The 18,279-nt window shown below is 46.2% G+C and overlaps 2 protein-coding genes across 2 annotated transcripts; both read left to right on the top strand.

Annotated features, from left to right (window-relative positions):
- The first annotated feature begins 1,664 nt into the window (after nt 1-1,664).
- si:dkeyp-69e1.8 (uncharacterized protein LOC100001340 homolog) lies at nt 1,665-4,594 on the top strand. Its single transcript, XM_037475436.2, has 3 exons — nt 1,665-1,821; nt 2,051-2,202; nt 3,407-4,594. The coding sequence occupies exons 1-3, from the start codon at nt 1,746-1,748 to the stop codon at nt 4,244-4,246; spliced, it is 1,068 nt and encodes a 355-aa protein (XP_037331333.2). The 5' UTR covers nt 1,665-1,745; the 3' UTR covers nt 4,247-4,594.
- A 2,084-nt stretch (nt 4,595-6,678) lies between these two features.
- Nucleotides 6,679-11,732, top strand: LOC119220588 (uncharacterized). Its single transcript, XM_062566228.1, has 3 exons — nt 6,679-7,593; nt 8,026-8,157; nt 11,267-11,732. The coding sequence occupies exons 1-3, from the start codon at nt 6,878-6,880 to the stop codon at nt 11,730-11,732; spliced, it is 1,314 nt and encodes a 437-aa protein (XP_062422212.1). The 5' UTR covers nt 6,679-6,877.
- The last annotated feature ends 6,547 nt before the right edge of the window (nt 11,733-18,279 follow it).

Raw genomic sequence — 18,279 nt, 5'->3', positions numbered from 1 at the left:
TGCATAACCCCCAGGGTTCACTTCTCTGAAACAACCAGTGGGGACAATGCCCCCACTACTACCTCCGCGGTAGTGCGCTCAAGACTTGGCAGGAGCGGGATTTGAACACACTGGCGGCGCTTACAGAGGCTTTCGGCTCCTTCTTGCACCCCTACACTACCAGTCCTGGTCACATTTTGGCAACTTTGATTCTCCTATTTAACCTTGAGCATGTGAGTTAAACCTCAAAACTCTTTTTAAATGCAATTTCCACATCTGGGATTGAACCCACAACCTTCAAGTGCAGTGCAGGGGCTTATGTCAGCAGCTCTTCCGCTGTGCTACTTCACCACACACTAACCAACCCTTTGTTTGTTGTATTTAACCTTGAGATTGCTACTCAAACCTGAAGTAAAGCCAAAGGCTCAAACCCAAGACTGGGCTTGAACCCACAACCTTCAAATGCAGTGCAGGCTTGTGGCAGCAGCTCTTCCGCTGTGCTACTTCACCACACACTAACCAACCCTTTGTTTGTTGTATTTAACCTTGAGATTGCTACTCAAACCTGAAGTAAAGCCAAAGGCTCAAACCCAAGACTGGACTTGAACCCACAACCTACGGGGTAAGGACAGTAGCTCCTCTGCTCTTGTGCTGCACTACCTCACCATGCACAAATTAAATTTTTGTTTCTCGTATTTAACCTTGAGACTGCTACTCAAACCTCAAAACTCTTTCAAAGCAGAAGTGTTGTCTGCCTGAAGGGACATGAACCCACAACCTCAGACAGCAGGTTGGAGCCTGCAGCCCTTCAGTTGTTCCCTTGTGCTATTCAAGAACATGCCTCATTGTGTCCGTTTCTCATATTAGACCTTGGGATTGTTTACTAAACCTCAAAACTGTTTCAAAGTTTACATTTTGAAGCCCTGACTGCAACCAAACCCTCCTTCTGAGAGAGCAGGTTTGAACTGAGGATCCTCTACACTTCAGCCTTCCTGCTATCTCCCTGCACTGTTCCACCACACACCTGTTGATGCTTTTGAATCCAACCTCAATTATCATAGATTCTCAGGATGGAATCCACAACACAACACACTTGTCTGCTGGAATTGGTTGAACAAAAATAAAAATCTATGTGAAAAAAATTACTTCTCACTGTTCTCAGGTCAAATATTTATGCAATTAAAATGCGATTAATTTCGATTAATTAATTACAAAGCCTCTAATTAATTAGATTAATATTTTTAATCGAGTCCCGGCCCTAGTTCAAACATTTCCAAAAACCCTGTACAAAATGTACAAAAATGTTTTTTGGGCGACGAGGTGAATCCGTATTATCATTCAGTCAATGTTCCCTTTCAGGATGAATTCTAATGACACTCTCATCAAGCAGCTGCTCTCTGAGGGAAATGATCAAATATTAACATGCTAAACTATTATTGTAAACATTCAATTCAGAACATAAAGCCAGCTTATTAAATAACATACATTTGGGCATCACAGCCAAATTCCTACCATTGCATTCCTAGTAAGCGTGCATATTTGTATTTAACCATTAAAGTAATGACAAATAATAAGGGCGGTTTATACTTTTTATATTCTAAAATGCTGCGTCACGTGGTAACCGACCCGGAGCAGGTCCGCGAGCCCCGGTTTGAGACGCCCTGCTACACCGGGCCACACAACAAGGGGCTGTGTTCTCCTGCGAGCTGAGACACGGAAGCAGGCAGCAACGAGGACGTGTAGCCGCCCCGCACCCGACGTCAGACATGTCCTCTTCTCGAGACATGTCCTCTTCTCTAGACATGTCCTCTTCTCTAGACATGTCCTCTTCTCTTCAGTCAGGTGGGTGTTTGCGCCATTTGATGAGGGCCACGTCGGCAGCAAAGGGGCGCTGGCACCTCTCGGGCGGGTGTCCACGTTACCGTGGTGGGTGGGGGGGGGGGTGACGCGTCGTTTTAACAGCTGACTGTAAACGGAGGAAGGAGGAACGACGTTAAATAATACTACTGTTATGAAATGCTACTTTTTAAAAGCTCGTGTAACTTCCTCTCTCCCCTTCGTGGCGGCGCAGCGGAGCTCCGGCTGGTGGTGCTGGGCCGGACCGGAGCAGGAAAGAGATCGGCCGTCAGCACCATCCTGGGCCTGGACGAAGCTCCGCGGGGCGCGGAGGAGGGCGTCCGGCAGGAGTGCAGCAAACAGCGGGGGGAGGCCGCGGGGAGACGGGTAACCAACAGCAAGTGGTTATTTTAGCTTTAGTCAATGAGCCCTGCAGCACTCACTTCATCCTGAACATACCTCTATACAAACATAATAGAAATGTAGCTTTTATGTCAAACTCCTACTTGTCCCTTTGTTTTCTTACAGTAGAGTTTCTGTTTGTAGCATCAATGCTCTCGATTGTATGCTTCTGCTTCCAGTGTTGGGAAAGTTCACTTTCTACATGAACTAGTTCAAAGTTCAGTTCACACATTTTAAAATGAACTAGTTCATTTCATAGTTCAAACTTCAAAATATTTGAACTAAGTTTTTTTCATTATGTTCTGTCTTTCTCTAGACTATACATAATGGACGATTAAAGCAGTCTTGCTTACTTGAACTTTAGTGGTGTGCAGTCATCAATACTTTGCCGTGACGTTATCCCGTCCCCCGTACAACAGTACTTCAATAAACGACCCTATTGTCACAAGTCCACAGTTCCAACTAGTTCAGTTCTTTTTTTCCGTATGTTGCTCCGAGCTATTATTTTTCTAAATTATTGCCACAGCCCAAAACCACAGACAGCAATTATTTGATCAGTTTTAACACTGAAGCTTTGCATCAGATTTCATCTTCATATCCAGTTTTGAATCCTTATCCAACCAGGGTTCACATTAGCATTGAGGGGATTGTTGCTTTAATGTTGCTTTAATTCACTCCACACCAGCAGCAGCTGCAGCGTTCACCCCTACAGTACATCCTCAAACACATGCTGCTTGAATGGTCTTTTTTAAATAAGGAATAAAAACACGACAGTTATCATTAAGGTGCAAATGTTTGCAAAGAAAGGTCAGATTCCTCCCATCCTCACCGACCTTGTCAGTAACTTCATGAAACTCATTTAAATTATTATACGCCGCCTCTTTGCTACACGCAGCTGTCGCCTCCATGCATTTCTTTTTTTTTTTTGATGACGCATGCGCGGTGCGACGCTGGTGGCTGGTGTTGCCAGATCGGGTCTTTTTTCCGCTACTTATTAAGGCGCGTTTACGGTGTGTTTTCTATAGAAATCTGGCACCCTATTTGAACAACGTTAACCTGAAAGAACGCGCCGTTCACAGACACCAGAATGAACGAGTTCACAGTAACGTTCATGGGGCATTAATACAGTACGTACAGTATCGCTCAATGAACGCGTTCAGGCACAACACCGTCTGCTTCCTCTCGGCAGGTGGCGGTCGTCTCCAGTCCGGCCTGGTTCGGCCCAGGCTGCGACCTCGAGGAAAGGAGAAGACACATTTCCTCCTTCGTCGCCTTGTCCAGCCCTGGACCACACGCCTTCCTGCTGTGCGTCCCCGTGAACCAGCCGGCCGAGGGCGAGGCCGAAGCCCTCAACGTCCTCAGGAAGCTGTTCGGCGCCTCGGCGGTCGAAGCGAACACCATCGTCCTCTTCACCCACACCGAGGAGCTGGAGGAGGAGGAGCAGCTGGAGGATTACCTCTCCGCGTGGCGCAAGGACCTGAAGGAGCTGGTGCAGGCGTGCGGTGAGCACTACCACACCTTGGAGCCCCGCGGCGGCGCGGCGGAGGAGGCCAAAGCCGTTGAGGAGCTGCTGGAGAAGGTGGAGCAGGCGGTGAGAGCGAGGGGGGCGCAGCACTGCAGCGGCGCTCTGTACCGGGAGGCCGAGGAGAGAGTGAGGGGGAGGCAGGTGGAGCTCGTCAGGCAGAGGAGAGGAGCCTCTCCAGCGGACCCACAACCGGAGGGAGATGTCACAGAAGAAGAGATGGAGGCGGTCCGAGACGCGGCGGAGAGGAGTGCGGGCGACTTTAATGTAGACGTAGACGGCCTTTTCCCCAGGTCACCTGACTCCCCCGCGCCCTCCTTCCTGTGGGGCCTATGGGGGAAGCTGACTGGCTGGACCAGCTGGCTGCCCAGAATGATGAGGATGGAGGCCCTGCTGGGAGCGCTGGTCAGCCTGTTTGTGGGGGGGCCGTTAGGAGGTGCGATGGGGGCCACTGTGGGGTCCGTGGCTACTGAGGTGGGGAGAAGAAGAACAAAGCAAACCAAATGAGTCGATCTCAGGTTAAAGGCTCATGCATCGAGTTGCACATTAAAGTCACCTGTGTGTCGCACACTGTTGTTACTCAGCTGTCAAATACTATTCAAGCACACCGTGTTATCTAATGGCTTTACAGAGATACAAATGTTTGATGACTTACTCACTACTGAAGTCTTGAATGATGAATAAAGTTTTTTCTTTCACGACAGTATTTAAATGTTAATGATCCTGCACTAATCCAGTTTGAGGGCTGCACTAACAAGCTGTGAACATGACGTTGAGGTATCAGGGCTTTTTACTTAAATCATAAGCTGATCAAATCACTGTCACACAGCAACATTAAAACAGTCTTTAAAGTCAGCTCTTGCCTATTATATTATTATGAGCTCAGGTAAAGGTGTGGAGCTGTTGTAAACACTGAATAACATTCTTTTTCATTTGAAAGTCTTGCATTTAAAATGTGACTGAGGTCAAAGTAAAGACATTTTACCATGTCAATTGTACTAATAGTAAAAAATAATGTTTTATTTAAAAAACCCAGCATTTATTTAGCGTCAAGCTATATATTTATATAACATTAAGTATTTATACAGATCAGTAAAGGTGTGAAAGTCTGTGTCCACGCCCCCTGGGAGTGGTCTCCTGTTGAGTTCAATGTAGCCTGGATTTCAAATGTCTCTCTGTCAGGTATCTGTCTGGTGTACACTAAATGAGTCCATCTTGAGGATAAAGGCCTCCAAAAATGAACATGTTTTTCAGCTGACAAGGGTACACACAACTAAAAACATGATAGAGGGCCAATACAACACCCATGGCCAATGCCATGTCTGCCTCTTTGGTGTCCCCATCATAGTTTGTCCATCTGCTACGAACACAGGGGCTTTCATCTCTGCTGCTCAGGACATTTGGGAGTGTTTGGCTTGGTGGTTCCTGAAACAAAATATTTGAAACTTGTATTCAGTAGGTTTGTAAGCTTTTTGATATGGTAACAATGTCAAATTACAGATTGATATATATATTTTAATAGTACTTGTATGTATGTATGCAAGTACAGTTGTGGTCAAAAGTTTACATGCACTTGTAAAGAACATAATGCCATAATGGCTCTCTTGAGTTTCCCCTTATTTCTAAAAGTCTGATTTGTCAGCAGCCCAAGGAATTTTGATATATTGACCTTACTGAAGAAGATTGGTTATGTTTGAAAACCGCAGGAGGAGCTGATCAGCTCTGTGTTGGTTAAGAAAGTATCACACTTGAGCGGGGGGGATTCATTGGACCAGGGGGTCTCATTGTTCTTCAGTACTGTTAAATGTTGTACACATATATCACATCACAAGGGCAGAATACCTTCAACCAGCAGTACATTTCATTAGTGTGGGGGGAAATATTGGGATCTGATTTTATACTACAGGCTACGAGTGGACTACTTTTGCAGGTTGAACCAAGAAGTTCTGAATATATGAATGTACAAATAATTTGGGATATTATGCAAGTATGAAATTGGGCGGTCAGCTCAGCAGCAACAAGGACAATAAAAAAGCCCTGAGGCTCTGATGCCGACGGGCGTCTTGCTAAAGGACAACTCCCCAGTTAGTGTTCATGTTACAGGACTGACTTCCTCTAACAGTCTGAATCTGTGCTGGCAACCTTATGACAGTCGTATTTCTACAAGATTTTAATCCAAGAGTGTGAGATGCCATACGCACTCAGAGCCTTCCCACTGGTGGCTTTGGCTTTGTTTGGCTGCTCTACTGCATTACCTGGAGAAGGGAAGTGAAGTGGCCTTCTGACCGGACACCTTGAAGTAGAAGTGGGTCCGGTTTCCTATCCGGTGACCAATTGGATGGCAGTACACTCTGTCCACCATGTTCTTCACCTGTCATGGCTCCGACCACTTCATGGTGACGGACAAGACTTTCACCATTTAGTGAAGATTTCTTTCTAAAACAAACACAGGCCATATTACAGCGGGTAAAATACGTATTCTCCATTTTTCTTTCATAATAATAATTTATATTAAAAAATACATATTTAACAGGATTTGTTCTCTACTACACTCATAAACACCCCCCCCTCCCCCCATATATACTTGAAGCGTATTCATTAAAGTATCACCATCATTGTAAGTTAATTTTTATGTATACACCACATCTAAATACAGCTAAAAAACCAAGAGCACTTGGTTATTTCTCTATAACATCATCTACCGTGTAACCCACGCGCACTAGACTACCGTACATGACGGCATTAACAAGTACACACACAAATATATTTGTCAACAATAACCGAACTGGGACGAAGCACGAAATGTATACAACACAACAGATTAAAAAATGAATGTTCAGAAAAGGCGAGTAAATAAAAGCTTTACTGCTGTTATTAACGAGCTAACGCTAGCTTGATCAGCTGGATGACGAGCTGTGACGTCAGTTGTTATTGCCTCCGAACGTGACGCGTGTCACATGACAAGTCACATGCGCGTCATATCTCCTCTGATCTTTATAGTTCTGATATTCTGGTCGCTGTTCAGTCACGTCAAGCCAGTCAAGGTGAACACAACTTCACTTCACTACAGAAAGCTATTTTTCTTCACTAAAGAAAAATATTTTTCAGGTACTTATACAATTTGCTAAGGACATTGCAATGTATAGACAAAGTGTGGCACCCCTTGTTAAGGGTTCCAAAAACCGATTTAAAAATATAAATTCTGGGGTAACACATGGGCTTCAGACACACAACACGCAAACAAAAGATTCCTTTCAAGGCGGGTTGAAGATGAAGCCCATAAGCCCCATTGATACTGGTAATGACTGGAACAACTCTTTCAGTTGTTTGGATATGGAAGATCTTCCAGATCTTGTAACTGAAAATAGGAAGGACTTCCCAGCGCAAACGAGCACAGACGCAGTGGACTTGCCTGACAAGAAGAAGAAGCTTGTACGCATCAGTGATACAAGAGGAGATGCCTGGAGGAACAAGCTGGATGAACAGGAGCCAGCATCCACGAACCAAAAGAAAAAAAAGAGGCTTCAGGTGACGTTCCAAGACGAAAAAGACGAGCTCGACAACCAGGAGCAAATGTCCAAACACGCAGTGGACTTGCAAGACGAGTTGAAGGAGAAGCTCGTACGCGCCAATGAAAATAATAAAGCCTTGAAAAGCAAGCTGGATGAACAGGAGCAAACGTTCACAAACAAAAATAAAGTCTTGGAAAAAAGGTTACAGACACAAGCTCAAACGTTCCGAGAGGAAATAAATGAGTTGAAAGACAAACTTGAGAAACAAACATCCACACACGCAGCGGACTTGAAACAGTTGGAGAAGCTTGTAAGCTCCAAAGAACAGATGGAGACACAGCTGCTAACCTGCAAAAAGAAAACTAAAGACAAGTTGGATGAGGAACGAGCCCAAGTAAAAGCCTTTAAAACCAAGCTGTTGGACGAGACGAAAACGTTAACAAACCAAAATAAAGACTTGATAGAAAAGCTGGAGGACGAAAAAGCGCTCGTACACACCATTAATAACAAGCTGATGGAAGAGAAGAAAACGTTCATAAAGAAAATGAAAAAACTGGAAGACAAGTTACAGACACAGGAGCAAACGATTGAGACACAGGCACAAAAGCTCCTAAACGAAAAAAATGAATTCAAAGACAAACTTGAGAAACAAAAGCAAAAGTCCACACACACAGCGGATCTACAAGAGTTGAAGGAGAAGCTTGTACGCGCCAATGATGACAATTATGTCTTAAAAAACGAGATGGATGAACAGAAGGAAAGATTCACAAACAGAATTAGAGACTTGGAAAAAAAGTTAGAGACACAGGAGCAAACAAATGAAAACAAAATGGATAAGCTCGTACAAGGAATGAAAAAACAGGTGGATCAATTAGAAATAGAAAGAAAGAAGGACCTGTTTGACCAGTTTGAGAAAAGAAACCAAGCTATCAGATACGCAAGGGACTTGGAAGAAAAGTTGTATGAACAGAAGAAAGCGTTCATATACAGAATTAAAGACTTGGAAGACAGTTTGAAGGAGAAACGAGGGCTCGTTCAAGCCTCCACAAAAAAATTTGAAGACAAGTTACAGACACGGAATCAAATGTCCACACATGCAGCAGACTTGCAAGACAAGTTGGATGAACAAAAGCAAACGTTCACAAACCAAATTAAACACTTGGAAGACTGTTTGAAGGAGGAACGAGTGCACGTACAAGACTTGAAAAACAAGCTGGATGAACAGGAGCAAACGTTCAAAACCAAATCTAAAGCCTTAGAAGACTCGCATCACATGCAGGCGCAAATGTTCACAAAGCAATCTAAAGCCTTAGAAGACTCGTATCACATGCAGGTGCAAATGTTCACAAAGCAATCTAAAGCCTTAGAAGACTCGCATCACATGCAGGTGCAAATCTTCAAAAACAAAATTGAAGATTTGGAAGACAAGTTGAAGGAGAAGAAACAAACGAACGTACACTCCAATAACGCCTTGGAAAACGAGCTGGACAAACAGGAGAAAGTGTTCATAAACAGAATTAAAGACTTGGAAGACAAGTTGAAGGACAAACAAGCGCACGTACAAGCCTTGAAAAACAAGCTGGATGAACAGGAGCAAACGTTCACGAACATAACTAAAGCCTTAGAAGACTCGTTTCACATGCAGGTGCAAATGTTCAAAAACAAAATTGAGGACTTGGAAGACCAATTGAAGGAGAAGAAACAAACAAACCTTCACTCCAATAACGCCTTGGAAAACGAGCTGGAAAAACAGGAGAAAGTGTTCACAAAAAGAATTGAAGACTTGGAAGACAAATTGAAGGAGAAGAAACAAACGAACGTACACTCCAATAACGCCTTGGAAAACGAGCTGGAAAAACAGGAGAAAGTGTTCACAAAAAGAATTGAAGACTTGGAAGTCAAGTTGAAGGACAAACGAGTGCAGGTAAAAGCCTTGAAAAACAGGTTGGCTAAACAGGAGCAAACGTTCACGAACCAAACTGAAGCCTTAGAAGAAACGTTCACAAACCAAATTGAGGACTTGGAAGACCAATTGAAGGAGAAGAAACAAACGAACGTACACTCCGATAACGCCTTGGAAAACGAGCTGGAAATACAGGAGAACATTCATGAAGAGGCCGTCAAACAATGGATCGCTGAGAAGGAGGAACTGGAGAACCTCTGTCTCCATGAGCATCAAAAGAGGAGATACTTCCGTTTTTTCAAGAGGAGAGAAAGTAGGCAGGAAGAATTACAGAGAATGAAGGACAAGATGCAAAGAAAGCGGAAGAACACGGCTGATTTTTAATTCAGCTACGTCAGTCTTCTTCTTCATCACCAACCCCCTCACCACTAACTGCCATGTATCTACCAAGATACATACATATATATAAATAAATAAATACAAAAACATATATAAATAAATAAATATAAATAATAAATACACATATATATATAAACACACACACATAGATATATAAATACATAAATAAATAAATACACACATACATTTAATTAATATAAATAATAAATACATATAAATATAAATAATAAATATATATAAATACACACATACATATAAATTAATATAAATAATAAATATATATAAATATATCCATTACGGACTACAAGCCTGCATCACAGACCTGCGACAACAACATCTCTCTGCTCAACGACCTCATGAGCTTCTTACGGTTCGAACAAACCACACAAGCCCACAGAAAACTCCACCCCCCGCAACGACCAGGCCCTGTGCCTGTCTGCCGCAAGCGTAAAAAAGGGCACTCTCCTCCATCAACCCCCGAAAAGCAACAGTCCCTGACAACATTCCAGGCCGTGTACCGAGGGACTGCGCAGAGGAGCTTACGGATATCTTCAACCCTTCTGAGGCAAGCTGCTGTTCCATCACATGTCAAGACCTCCATCATCATACCTGTGCCAAAGAAGCCGGCTCCATCCTGCTTCAATGACTATCGCCCTGTGGCACTGACCCCCATCATAATGAAGTGCTTTGAACGGCTAGTCATGTCTCACATCAAGTCCATCCTCCCCCCCACCCTGGACCCCTTTCAGTTTGCATACCGGGCCAAACACCCGAACTCCTCCGCCGAAGCCTAAAGGGTCGTTCCTTGCTCCTGCTGTGGCGTGTGGGTCAGAGGCAGAGAGCAATTTCCCCAAGGGGCCTTCTTAATGAAGGTGAACATGTTCCACGGCACTCTACTGTGCTCATGGAACATAATTAGTCGTCTTATTGACGTAAAATCTTTGGTTTTCTCCCGGTGCTCGGGTTTACCTAAAAAATAATGTTACATGGCACTCTACTGTGCTCATGGAACATAAGACGTCTTATTGACGCCGTATTGGTTTTCTCCCGGTGCTCGGGTTTTCCTTAAAAATGACCTCTGCTGCAGTGATCAGTTCAACAGGTTTGAGCCGCGCGCACACACAAAAGCCATGGCTGACAAGAGCTGTTCAGAGACAAAGCCTTCAGAGACGGTGGTAGAACTGGTCTGCCGCAAGTGTGAAGAGGGCACTCTCCTCCATCAACCCCCGAAAAGCACCAGGCCCTGACAACATTCCAGGCCGTGTACCCAGGGACTGCGCAGAGGAGCTTACGGATATCTTCAACAATTCTGAGGCAAGCTGCTGTTCCATCACATGTCAAGACCTCCATCATCATACCTGTGCCAAAGAAGCCGGCTCCATCCTGCTTCAATGACTATCGCCCTGTGGCACTGACCCCCATCATAATGAAGTGCTTTGAACGGCTAGTCATGTCTCACATCAAGTCCATCCCCCCCCCCACCCTGGACCCCTTTCAGTTTGCATACCGGGCCAAACGTTCCACAGAGGACGCAATCTGCTCTGCTCTCCACCCAGCCCTCACCCACCTGGAAAAAACAGACTCACATGTGATAATGCTCTTCATTGACTTCAGTTCAGCTTTTAACACTATAATCCCACAACAACTCATCTGTAAACTAGACCGGCTGGGGCTCAACACCTCCCTTTGCAATTGGGTATTGGACTTTCTCAGTGACCGACCCCAAGCAGTACGAGTCGGCAACAACATCTCGAGCAGCATCACACTCAGCACAGGGGCCCCACAAGGCTGTGTGCTCAGTCCCCTGCTCTTCACCCTGCTGACTCACGACTGCACAACAACCCACAGCACCAATCACATGGTGAAGTTTACAGACGACACAACTCTGGTGGATCTCATCACCAAGAACTCTCCCACACCGATCCTGAACACTTTCTACCGGGGCACCATTGAAAGCATCCTGACCAGCTGCATCACTGTGTGGGGCAGTAGCTGTACTGAACACAGCATGAAAGCACTGCAACGCATAGTGAACACAGCTGGTAAGATCATTGGCGCCCCACTCCCACTTCCTTCCCTGAAAGACACATACGCCACCCGCCTCATCCGGAAAGCTACCTCGATTGCGAGTGACACCACCCAGTCTCTTCAGCCGCCTACCCTCTGGAAGAAGGTATAGGAGCCTCCGCTGCTGTACCACCAGACTCAGTGGCAGCTTCATACACCAAGCTGTCAGACAGCTAAATTCTCTCCCCTCACTCCCCCCAGCCATATCCATCAGTCTAACACGGGGCTGAAATCCCCCCCACATCCCCTTAAATCACTCGGGACTCTACCATCAAAACTGTTGCAATTGCACTTTTTATCACTTGCTGCTATATCTATTTGTATAAAAATGTCTTGTCTTATCTGTTATCTGTTGTTGTGCCTGTGCACTTTATGTTTCACCGTGAGAGTGTGGGAAACGTTTTGTTCGATTACCTGTATGTCTGACATGCAGAAATTGACAATAAAGCTACTTTGACTTGACTTTGATACACACGTATATATAAATAAATATAAATAATAAATATATATAAATACACACACACATATACATACAGATTCCATTGATATGGACGGTTGTTGTTGGAGATATCTCCCAGCACATCGCAGGGTGGTGTAACGAGTGTGTGTATTTATATTTATTTATATATATATATGTACATTGAGCATTCACATTTCTGAGTCATAGTCACGCACACAACAGGCAGCATTAATTCAATCCAACAATCTGCAAGTTCCTTCCATATTTAGTGCTGGGATTTACCAGGCCCACCTTTCTGTCTTTTCTATCAATAGCTTGAATTAGTCCCTCAGACTAATCCACGTAGCACCATGTATTACCCACACAATCACATGACAAGACAAGACTGTGTGGTGTGGACATTCAGCAAAAAAGCTGCCAACCTTCACAAAACAAAAAGGATTCAGTCATTACTGAAAGCCCAGAATATCAGCAAAAATGAAATATTATAGTAAATATCTACAAAGAGATGAATGCATAAAATCTAAATAAAAACTAGATGTGCTAATTAAGGATATTATAGCCTAACATGGCCACCTAAGTACTTTCTTATCCACATGGGATTGTGCTGAATAAACATTTGAAGTACGCACTGGGCGACACTTTATGCGTATCTGTGTTTCGTCTCTGACGTCTTCCTTCTGCAGGTCAGATCCGGATGCTTCCCCTAGCTGTATTCCTGCTGCACGATCTCTTGGAGAATGGTCATACTGTCTACCTCCACTGTAGCGCTGGCGTAGGCGTGCAGCCTGCTCGTGTGCGACCGAGGAGCCATTGGAGCGGGGCGTGGTCCGAACAGAGGGTGAATGGGCGTCCCAGGAGGTAGTAGCGCAGGGAGCCCACCGTCCACCGGATGGCCAGGCACTCCTTCTCCACCGTGCTGTACCTGGCCTCCCTCTCCGACAGCTTCCGGCTGATGTAGACCACCGGGCGGTCGACCCCCTCGACCTCCTGGGACAAAACACCCCCCAGCCCTCTGTCCGATGCGTCGGTCTGCAGGGTAAAAGGGAAAGAAAAGTTAGGGGTGTGGAGGAGCGGCTCCCCACAGAGAGTCTGTTTTACCTTCTCAAACGGCCGCTGGCACTGCTCCGACCACTGGACCGGATCTGACGCACCTTTCCGGGTCAGATCGGTCAAGGCGCGGATGAGGTCCGCGAAGTCGGGGATGAACTGCCTGTAATACCCCGCCAGCCCCAAAAACCGCCTCACATCCTTTTTAGTCAGGCAGGCCGCGATAGCCACCGTCTTGTCCACCTGAGGCCGCACCTGCCCGCCCCCCAAGTGGTACCCCAGATACCGTACCTCCCTCCATCCAACTGCACACTTCCCTGGGTTGGCGGTGAGCCCGGCACGCCTCAGCGACTCCAGCACCGTGCCCACTCGCCGCACGTGCTCTGCCCAAGTGGTGCTGTGGATAATAATATCATCCAGGTAGGCGGCCGCGTATGCGGCGTGCGGACGCAGCACCCGGTCCATGAGGCGCTGGAACTTTGCCGGGGCACCGAACAAGCCAAAGGGAAGCGTCGTGAATTGGTATAAGCCATACGGAGTAGAGAAAGCAGTTTTCTCCTAGGACTCTGGCGACAGAGGAATCTGCCAGTAGCCCTTAGTCAAATCCAGGGTCGAAAAGAAACGTGCAGTGCCCAGCCGGTCCAGGAGCTTGTCGACCCGGGGCATTGGGTAGGCATCGAATCGTGACACGTCGGTCACCCTGCGATAGTCCACACAGAACCGCACAGACCCATCTTTCTTAGCCATCAGAACGATGGGGCTGCTCCAGGCACTCTTGGACTCTTCTATGACCCCCATTTCCAACATAGCAGCCAATTCTTCCCGAACCACTTTTCTTTTGTGTTCGGGCATTCTGTAGGGTTGTGACCTTACCGTCACCCCTGGGGGAGTCTCGATTTGGTGTACTATCAGGTCGGTCCGGCCTGGCAGGGGGGAGAACACGTCAGCGAACTGCTTCTGCAACTGGGCAATGTCCGTCCTCTGGCCCTCAGAGAGACGGGCCTCACACGGGAGCGGGGTGGGATTGGCCGTTTTTTGCACCTCGGGCCCCAGGTCCTCTCTTTCAGATACTGAGGAAATCAGAGAAACAGACTCCGCCTCCCTCCAGGCTTTGAGGAGGTTTAGGTGGTATATCTGTGTCTCACCGCCCCTGTCAGACTGCACCACTTCATAGTCGACGTCTGCCGTGTGACCTCGAAGGGCCCTTGCCACTTAGCCAGGAGTTTAGAGTTGGAAGAAGGAAGTAATACAAGTACCTTTTCTCCCGGTGTGAATTCTTGCAGCCTGGCTCCTCTGTTGTACAGCCGTTTTTTCCGTTCCTGGGCCTGGAGCAAATTCTCACGTGACATCCTTCCCAGTGTGTGGAGCTTTGCTCGCAGGTCCAGGACGTACTGGATCACATTCTTGCAGGGGCTCGGACCTTCCTCCCAGATTTCTTTAATAAGGTCCAGCACCCTCCTCGGCGTCCTGCCAAACAGAAGTTCAAAGGGAGAAAATCACGTGGAGGCCTGGGGGACCTCCCGGACTGCAAACAACAGAGGATCAAGCCATTTGTCTCAATTACGTTCATCATCGATTACGTTCATCATCGATAATAAATTTACGGATCATGGACTTCAGCGTCCTATTCATAGGGGTGGTAAACGCTTGTGTGGACAGACTTAATGCCCAGTAACCCGTAAAGTTTTCTCAGTGTGCGCGACATGAACGAGGTGCCCTGGTCTGTTAGAATCTCTTTCGGGATTCCAGCCCGGGAGATGACCTGAAACAGCCTGCGAGACGAGCCTGCTCTTTGCAGAGATATTGCGCAATGGCACTGCCTCCGGATACCGGGTTGCGTAATCCATGAGGACTAACACAAAGCGGTATCCACGTGCTCTACGGTGAATTTCCCGGCGGATTTTCGGCACCAGCAACTGGGTGTTTTCCTTCCTAGTCAGAGTGTCACGACTCACTCTATACAGTCTGTCCCTAATCAATGAGAAGTGCGGGTACGACTGTGCTGCGTCAGGGCGCACCAGTTGACCATCAATTCTTATCACTTGGTCGTAGGCTGAGCGTAGTGTATCGTCACGAGACTGCTCGAGTGGAAAATCTTCCATGGAGCGGAACTCGGGAACCGCCGGAGTCTCCACGGGAGGCTCCGCCGGTTCCCCCTCTTCCCCGGCGGCGTTGGACGACCTTGCGTCACCACTGAGCACCGCACACATACCGCATGTTCCCGTCGGTCGTGAACGCACCCCCGCAGCCTCTCCCATTAGTGTGTTAAATCCCTCCCAATCCGTTCCCAAAATTACGGGGTGTGTCAGGTGGGAGCTAACCGTGACCATTATCCTATATTTTTTCCCCTTGAACCTAAGTTCAACGGACACTATGGGATACTGAACGTCCCCATGCACACACCTCCCTGTGGGTCGGGGGCGGCGCCAGTGCTCGCCGGGGTCGGTAGGTCGTGGGCCAGGAGGGGCAGCACCCGTCGCGGGGCCGGTACGGGTCGCCCTGTTGTCTCCGCCGTTGCCTTGAAGGTCTCCAGGAATGACTGGACGTCGTCATCCACGTCGCCCTGTTGCCTCCGCCGTTGCCTTGAAGGTCTCCAGGAATAACTGGACGTCGTCATCCACCGTCAGGTGGTGGAGGGTCAGACCGGCCAGAGCTGTGGGTTTGGGTCCCGTCAGAGCGGCCGCCGGTCGTGCCGCCAGTTGTTCCAGCGCCTGGGCCTGCCTCCCAAGCTGGGCCTGGAGCGCCCCCAGGAACTGCCGGTTCGCCTCCGCCTGGTCACGCTGGATGGACGCCAGCTCATTGATCATCTGTCCCAGCGCCCTAATGGGCTGGGCCGGAATCCTCTGCGGTCTCTCGTCGTCGTCCCCCCTCCCCCGCCGAGTTGGGTGCCACTGTGAGGTGTATGGGTTCAGGGGAGGGGTTCCCAGAAGGAAGAGGACACGGCACGGATGCGTCTCAAGGGACTTTTACTGGTCCTTCTCAAAAAATGTGCATATCGGGATAAAAGTTAATTATTTTCCATAATGTAATGATAAAAATTAAACTTTCATATATTTTAGATTCATTGCACACCAACTGAAATATTTCAGGTCTTTTATTGTTTTATTACTGATGATTTTGGCATACAGCTCATGAAAACCCAAAATTCCTATCTCAAAAAATTAGCATATCATAAAAAGGTTCTCTAAACGAGCTATTAACCTAATCATCTGAATCAACGAATTAAATCTAAACACCTGCAAAAGCTTCCTGAGGCTTTTAAAAACTCCCAGCCTGGTTCATTACTCAAAACCGCAATCATGGGTAAGACTGCCGACCTTGACTGCTGTCCAGAAGGCCATCATTGACACCCTCAAGCGAGAGGGTATTCCCCAGGTCAAGCCACTTTTGAACCGGAAACAGCGGCAGAAGCGCCTGACCTGGGCTACAGAGAAGCAGCACTGGACTGTTGCTCAGTGGTCCAAAGTACTTTTTTCGGATGAAAGCAAATTTTGCATGTCATTTGGAAATCAAGGTGCCAGAGTCTGGAGGAAGACTGGGGAGAAGGAAATGCCAAAATGCCTGAAGTCCAGTGTCAAGTACCTACAGTCAGTGATGGTCTGGGGTGCCATGTCAGCTGCAGGTGTTGGTCCACTGTGTTTTATCAAGGGCAGGGTCATTGCAGCTAGCTATCAGCAGATTTGGGAGCACTTCATGCTTCCATCTGCTGAAAAGCTTTATGGAGATGAAGATTTCGTTTTTCAGCACGACCTGGCACCTGCTCACAGTGCCAAAACCACTGGCAAATGGGCATTACTGTGTTCAATTGGCCTGCCAACTCTCCTGACCTGAACCCCATAGAGAATCCGTGGGACATTGTGAAGAGAAAGTTGAGAGACGCAAGACCCAACACTCTGGATGAGCTATCGAAGCATCCTGGGCCTCCATAACACCTCAGCAGTGCCACAGGCTGATTGCCTCCATGCCACGCCGCATTGAAGCAGTCATTTCTGCAAAAGGATTCCCAACCAAGTATTGAGTGCATTACTGAACATAATTATTTGAAGGTTGACTGTTTTTGTAAAAAAAAAAAAAAATTATTTTATTGGTCGGATGAAATATGCAAATTTTTTTAGATAGGAATTTGGGGTTTTCATGAGCTGTATGCCAAAATCATCTGTATTAAAACAATAAAAGACCTGAAATATTTCAGTTGGTGTGCAATGAATCTAAAATATATGAAAGTTCAATTTGTATCATTACATTATGGAAAATGGTTTAAGCTTGGTAAGATAATGAGTTCCATCATCTAATTGTTTAAAAGTTACAGCCCTCTAATTTCTTAATTAGTTGTACCATTTATTTGTTTCATCAGTCCTGCTGGATAAAAAAGCAATGATATTTCACATTCTTCCCAAAAGTAGAGATCAGATACGTCGTCACTTTCTTGACACAGCGTGTGTACTGGTAAAAACCTTCCCTCTGGTATCTCAACCCTCAACCATCTACTTCCTTCGGTTGAGGCTTTTTGCCTTTGTTAAAGATCCAAAAATCAATACTTCCATCCCTCCTACTGAGCATGTGTTATTTTAACACGTGCTCAAAATAGCCAAATATTCACATAAGGGTTTAACATCGTCTTATCACCAAGAGTTACTGTGTATTTAAACCTGCGATCTCCTTAGGCAGTTTACTCCATTCAGTAGTTGAAATACCAATCATACTGTATATATATATATATGTATATATATATATATATATATATAGCTGTAAAAGTCCATTTATTGCTTGCTTACAGGAGGTCAAAGCACGTATTATAATGTATTTAGGCCATCCTTAGTAGCAGGTACGAAATATTGCAAACCAAGATAAGATAAGAACCACAGTTAGATGGGGGTAACAGAGTTCCTCTGTTCAAGCATTTGTGTGAGTGCAAGCTGCCTTTCCCTCCCTTCTTGAGACACAGCTGCATATGGAAACCTTGGATTTTTATGCCTTTGCACATCACTTCGATACAGACAGTAATCACTCTTTTAGCCTGATACTATGTTATAACATAGTTTACCATTACATTTCACTCTATTCTTTAATCACAGATAATATTCCCCCAAAAAAGTCTTAAGTTTAGCAAGCAGACGTAACACATCAAATTTAGAAGACCAAGAATGAA

Source organism: Pungitius pungitius, chromosome 12 (assembly GCF_949316345.1).
Source record: "Pungitius pungitius chromosome 12, fPunPun2.1, whole genome shotgun sequence".
Taxonomy (NCBI): Eukaryota; Metazoa; Chordata; class Actinopteri; order Perciformes; family Gasterosteidae; genus Pungitius; species Pungitius pungitius.
Note: the sequence above shows the minus strand (reverse complement) of the source record. Positions and strands in the feature narration are given on the sequence as shown.

What these genes read in the sequence shown, in the direction of transcription:
- si:dkeyp-69e1.8 (XM_037475436.2), top strand. Translation starts at nt 1,746, where the DNA reads ATGTCCTCTTCTCGAGACATGTCCTCTTCTCTAGACATGTCCTCTTCT. An exon ending in GTCCTCTTCTCTTCAGTCAG is followed by an intron (nt 1,822 to 2,050) that starts GTGGGTGTTTGC and finishes GTGGCGGCGCAG; the next exon opens with CGGAGCTCCGGCTGGTGGTG. An exon ending in GGGAGGCCGCGGGGAGACGG is followed by an intron (nt 2,203 to 3,406) that starts GTAACCAACAGC and finishes TCCTCTCGGCAG; the next exon opens with GTGGCGGTCGTCTCCAGTCC.
- LOC119220588 (XM_062566228.1), top strand. Translation starts at nt 6,878, where the DNA reads ATGTATAGACAAAGTGTGGCACCCCTTGTTAAGGGTTCCAAAAACCGA. An exon ending in GAACAGATGGAGACACAGCT is followed by an intron (nt 7,594 to 8,025) that starts GCTAACCTGCAA and finishes ATTCACAAACAG; the next exon opens with AATTAGAGACTTGGAAAAAA. An exon ending in AAGAAGGACCTGTTTGACCA is followed by an intron (nt 8,158 to 11,266) that starts GTTTGAGAAAAG and finishes GGACTTTCTCAG; the next exon opens with TGACCGACCCCAAGCAGTAC.